This window comes from Chamaea fasciata, unplaced genomic scaffold (assembly GCF_029207755.1).
Source record: "Chamaea fasciata isolate MVZ Bird 193981 ecotype frontalis unplaced genomic scaffold, bChaFas1.0.hap1 SCAF_7, whole genome shotgun sequence".
In the NCBI taxonomy this organism is placed as follows: Eukaryota; Metazoa; Chordata; class Aves; order Passeriformes; family Sylviidae; genus Chamaea; species Chamaea fasciata.
The window spans coordinates 1,402,299-1,407,733 of NW_027094092.1; the positions used below are offsets into that span (position 1 = coordinate 1,402,299).

Here is a 5,435-nt window from a genome sequence, read left to right on the forward strand (position 1 = left end):
ATATGCAAAAGAAATGGAGAAATAGAGAAAGCTTTATTCTATAAAATTTTTCATTTGAGTAGATATACGCAAGTATTCCACTGGACTTGAAGGCTACAAAGTCATAATAATGATGGCAATGACAATAATAATAACGCTATTGGGAGAACATGGTGCTTTTCACCCAATTATGCAAGAGATAGATACCTAGATGATGATGATGGTGGTGGTGATGGTGGTGGTGGTGGTGCAGGGCAGCTAAAGCTGACCAAAATTCATGGAGTTGCCCAGGAGGTAACAATACGTTGCTCACAAAATAAGTATTAGAGGTAAATCTGTCATCTGCATTCCTTGCTCTAACCCGCTTCACAAAAAAATATTTTCCCAAAACTCTAGTCTGATGTTTTTCAACTTTTTTTTTTTTCTAATTCAAATTTGTTTGGAAAGAACAGAAATAACTTGAATTACAGACTTTTCACGTGTTCATTTCTACCTTTGCAGACAAAATGACTTCTATAAGAAACCTGGCCCGGGCTGCAATCATTTTAGGTGCCGTGTGCTTTATTACAACCTCTGATGGAAGGCCAATGGCGTAAGTACATTATCTCACACTGGATGGCTTTTGCTGCTGCTGAGAACGTGGTGGTTTGTCTGTGCATGTGTGTGTGAGTTCTGTCCCTGCTTTCGAACCCTTTGGCTAAGCTGGCCAAACTCTGTCCTCAAGAAACAGATATAGAGATCTCAGACACTGAATTCTCACACGTTTTTTGAAAATAGGCAGCTGAGTAGAGGGAGAAAAAAATGTATAAATCTTCTCTTGTTATTCAAATGGGACAAGCTCCATGTCTCGTGGGGTCTACACAGGTGACCATCTTTTGTACTGTGAGAATCTAGCTGTAACTCACACTTGGACACGAACATCCACCAGCTGAGACACAAATCCACAGGGAATCCTGCTTCCTTAGCTCTAGTGATCACAGAAAACTAGCACTGAATAAATGCCATCGTTTCATTGATCACTTACCTAATGTTGTATAAACCCTAAGCTCCTCTACAATAGCTGAACTAAATTACGGGGACAACATTGTCCCCAAACTGAACTACTTCCCACTTCTGATGCCTTCTCACTGATATAACCAATATCCATTACCAAACCACCACCCACCCTCCCTCTCTCCTCCAGATGCCATTCTATGCCTTACAAATCAGCCAGGCAGCTTCTACAGCTCTGTATTGCGATTCCTTATAAAATTTCCCAAACTCGGACCTTTGAGCCAACTTCTGGAACCCAAGCAAGTCCCCCGCGGGCCTCCCTCTTTGCTTTCTTTGCTGCAGGAGGAGGTCAGTGAGCGAGATGCAGCTGATGCACAACCTGGGCGAGCACCGGCACACGGTGGAGAGGCAAGACTGGCTGCAGATGAAGCTGCAGGACGTGCACAGCGCCCTGGAGGGCGCCCGCACCCTGCGGCCTCGCAGCAAGGACGACGTGGTGCTGGGCCGGCGGCTGCTCCCGGAGCACCTGCAGAAGAAATCCGTGGATGTGGACAAGGCTTACATGGATGTGCTCTTTAAAACCAAGCCGTAGTGAGAGTAGCCAGAGCGTTGTGTGTTGTCCACGTGAGCACGTGTCTGTGTAGCATTGATCAAAGTAGGGCGTTTCATTCGTATTTATTCCAGCTGCAGTAAGGATTAAAGGCTCTGTTCTAGGTTGTAGCCCCACTGAGTGAGATATTTCACAACCCAATAATGAAATGTATTTACAGTCTACCCAGGACCACTGCTAGGTACCTTTTTGGCTGATGTATCTTATAAATTGCCAGCATAAAAGGAAAATGAAACCCAAACCAGTAAGAAAGCTGGAAAACCTTTAAGGGCCAGTTCTGCAAGTCTTACATGGGCAGTATTTGTGTGTAATCACTAGGCCTGCTTGTACTTTTAACCAGCAAGGAATCAATGCAGGGGAGCCTGTCTCCAGAATAGGGCCTAGGCTTAAACTTTATTTAACTTTCTGCTAGTGGAAATACAAAAATTAAACCCACATCTGTTTTCAGAAGAAGGCCTGAAATCAGGTAAGCATAAATTACATAGCAAAAGCTGCAAGATAACAATTTAGGATTAAAGAGTGCAAACAGAAAAGAAATAGGATAGGAAGGGAAAGCTTAAGATTAAAGTACAAAGGGATAAAATTAAAACGAATTCTGAAGAATTTTGCAAAATACAGAAACGAAGGGAAGGTTTGGTTACCTTCTCCTCCTCCAAAAGATGAAACCCTCTAATTAACTGCAGAAACAGTGGGAGCAGGGATGATAGCACATATGTAAGCATGGCCCTAACTATAGAACTGGGAAATGATTTTACACCAGACAATTACAACTGAAACAAAAATCTTGTGACATATTCTTTTTGTCCCTCGTTTTCTCTATAAGCTCTCTGTCTCTGAACTTCTGTATGTTGTGCTAGGCCTCATGTGTAATTTTTTTTGTGAGACCCGTGGCTCTCATGAAAAAATTACTGATTTCCATATGCGGTTTATTGTAGAATTGGGATCTCAGTTTTCCAGACCTCCAGAATGAGAACCATTAGCATGCAGAAATCAACCTGGGAGAGGAACCATTAGCTGGAATACATTCAAACTCCAAGCAAAGAATTGCATAGGGGAAAATCAGTTATGGCAATGATTTTAAAAAGTAGCAAATACAAAATTACTTTGCATGGCGTGTGCACGTATGTGCTGAGGAGCCTCAGTCATTTCTGATGACTAAGAAGGTTTTGCCAGCAGGAATTCTTCTGGGTGTCTCCAAACTTGCCACTGGCAGAGCTCAAACCTGGATGAATTTGCTGCTCTGAGCCCAAGTGGCTGCACGGATGTTCCCACGCTGGCTCTGGTTTGTTTGTTTGTTTGATGTCTGGCACACCTCGGGGAGCCTCAGAAACCCCTCCAAAGAGCTCCCCACAAATATAGATGCAACCTGCTGAGGGCTAGAGATGTGTGTGTAACTAGAGACCTGCAGCCCATCCTCTCAGCCGTCCTTGTAGCAATGCAGGGGCCCTGATGGTGGGAGCAGATGGCACAAGGGTTCTGGTTGTAGGATCGAGGCCTAAAGGTGCACTTTCTATTTATTCTTTAATCAGGCATCTGTGCTAACTTCAATAAATAAACCTGCTTTTTTTTTTTTTTGTACCTATGTCTCACTTAGATATTGCCAAATAAAGTGGACCAAAAGCTCTTGGACATTATTTTAAAGCATAAGAACTGACTGGCCTGTGACTGTTTGGGTATAATTAAGCATGTGGGGTAAGACTATTAGGTAATTTGGTTTTATTACGGCAAAATAAGCACCAAAGTGATGATGAGAGTAATTTTTGTTTTTCCTTTCATTCTTCCTGCATACAAAATCACAGTGGTGGTTAAACAAAAGGTGTTTACCTAGATGTAATATTAATATAATTACTAATTATCTAGAAAGTAGATTTTTCAGCTTTTCAGCTTAAACCTCTGATCAGTGTAGCAGCAGTTCAAACAGCAAAAAGTTCAGCGTGGGGCAGAGGATGTCATCAAAAAAACATTTTAATGCCAAAAAAAAAAGGTGCAAAGATTCATCTTCACCTGGACAAATGTGCGATTTTGGTCATGTCTCTTTCACAGATCAAGGGGACCAGAAAGAGGATGGTGAGGAATTACAGGGCCCCTGAAACATTTATATATGATGGTAGATCTCATCATAGTAAATTGTAACAACAGCAGTCAGAAAAGAAAAAGAAAAAGGAAAAAAAAAGAAAAGAAAAAAAAGGAAAAAAAAAAAGTGGCATGATTGATAAAGGTATATCAAATAACCAATCCAGATGTGGCCTCACTAGGGTTTAGGAGAGAGGAAGGACCACCTTGCTTTATAATCTGGCAAAGGGCTTTTTTCCAGGACCTGTGTCCTTGAAGGCCTATCCTTTGCAGATGCACTGTTTTTCATAGAGTTCTCAGTGAAAATCAATCATGTCTCTCACTGGTGACTCCTTGAAACAAAAACCACCGATATCAATATTGATCATCAGGGGAAGCTAAACAGTAGCACAGGGAAAAAGAAAAATAACAACCCAACAAGCCTGTGAAAATTTAGCAAAGCCAAAAATCCCAAGAAGTCGACCAGAAACAAGACAGATTGTGAGATCTGTAGGTAAAACCTCCTGGTGGCTATTTGACTTGTGTGGCATCTGACTCCTCGCCTTGTTTCCACATTCTGACAGCGTTTGTGCCGGCTGCTTGCCCCTCGTTGTTCTGCTGCTGGCTTTCTAGAAGTGTGTGCTTTGTGACTCTGGCCATTGTTAAACGATGGAAAAGAGAATTCATTTAACAGGTCCACGTCTGTTGTAGCGAAGCTGCCATCCTTTATGGGGCATTTGGATATAGCAAAGGCACAAGTCCTCGCTCTCTTGCCCCTTCTTCCCCTCTTGTCCCCAGTGTGCTTAAGGAGTTCTAAACTCCTTTCACCCCGTACCGAAGTCAAGCCCTGCGTGTATTTAATAGCGATGCATCAGAGACTATTTTAGAAAAAACCCAAATGTTTTCTTTAGATCTGAATCTCTCTGGGGCTCAGCATTGGGTTGTTCTCCCTCCTCTGTCCCATGAGGAGTGGGAAGGGCTCAGCGCCACCTGTGACACTGCAGTACACCGAGGCTGCCTAAACTGCGGGACAGGCGAGTCCTGCTGAGGGATTGTGGAATGACAGCCACGTCTACTCACCGTATTCCTAAACAGACTGCAGACTACACAGCCTCTCTATTTCCTATAGGGCTGTGCGAACGCAGAGTTGTATTTAAAATCGGGAATCAGTTTTAGGGTGAAGGTTGAGATACCAGAGACTCCAGCTCCCGTGGATATAAACTGTATTATATGGCAGCTGGCCCGCTATCATCCCCTCAGTGCTGCTCTTCAGGGGAGATGCCGGCTCCGCAGAGGAGATCCCGGCTTTCCAGGGGGAGCTCGGCTCCACAAGGGAGATCCCAGCCCCTGAGGGGAGATCTCTGCTCTTGAAGGGAGATCCCGGTTCCACAGAGGACAGCCCGGTTCCCCGGAGGCGATCCCAGCCCCACAGGAGGGACGCGGCCTCTCCCGCCCCGCCGTTCCCCATGGCCGTCGGGCGGCGCTCGCTCTCCAGCACCGCCCCGGCCCCTCAGACCGGCCGCCCCCAGTGTCGGAGGCGGGTTGAGCGTGGGATTTATCTTGTTTCTACGCGGCTTGTCGCGATTTCAGTTCTGTTAATTTATTTCATTCGCCGCGGCATTTTTCCGTTGTGTTTTTATTCACAAACTGCGGGGTTTTCCCCCCTCTCCCCGGGCGCGGCCGCTGCCCCTTACGGAGCCCCCGGCCGCTCCCTGGCAACGGCGTCCCGAGCGCGCCCCGCCCCGCCCCACAAGTCTCGCGAGATGCGGGCGCTGCCACCGCCTCCTCCGCTGCGCGGGGG

General features: G+C 45.5%; 1 protein-coding gene across 1 annotated transcript; it reads left to right on the forward strand.

Moving 5' to 3' along the window:
• The first annotated feature begins 485 nt into the window (after nt 1-485).
• On the forward strand, nt 486-1,564 carry PTH (parathyroid hormone). The gene is made up of 2 exons (XM_066186814.1): nt 486-571; nt 1,315-1,564. The coding sequence occupies exons 1-2, from the start codon at nt 486-488 to the stop codon at nt 1,562-1,564; spliced, it is 336 nt and encodes a 111-aa protein (XP_066042911.1).
• Nucleotides 1,565-5,435: the final 3,871 nt, after the last annotated feature.

Bases quoted from the DNA above. Each gene is read 5' to 3' on its own strand.
- PTH (XM_066186814.1), top strand. From the start codon at position 486: ATGACTTCTATAAGAAACCTGGCCCGGGCTGCAATCATTTTAGGTGCC. The intron at 572-1,314 runs GTAAGTACATTA...TCTTTGCTGCAG, and splicing joins TCTGATGGAAGGCCAATGGC to GAGGAGGTCAGTGAGCGAGA.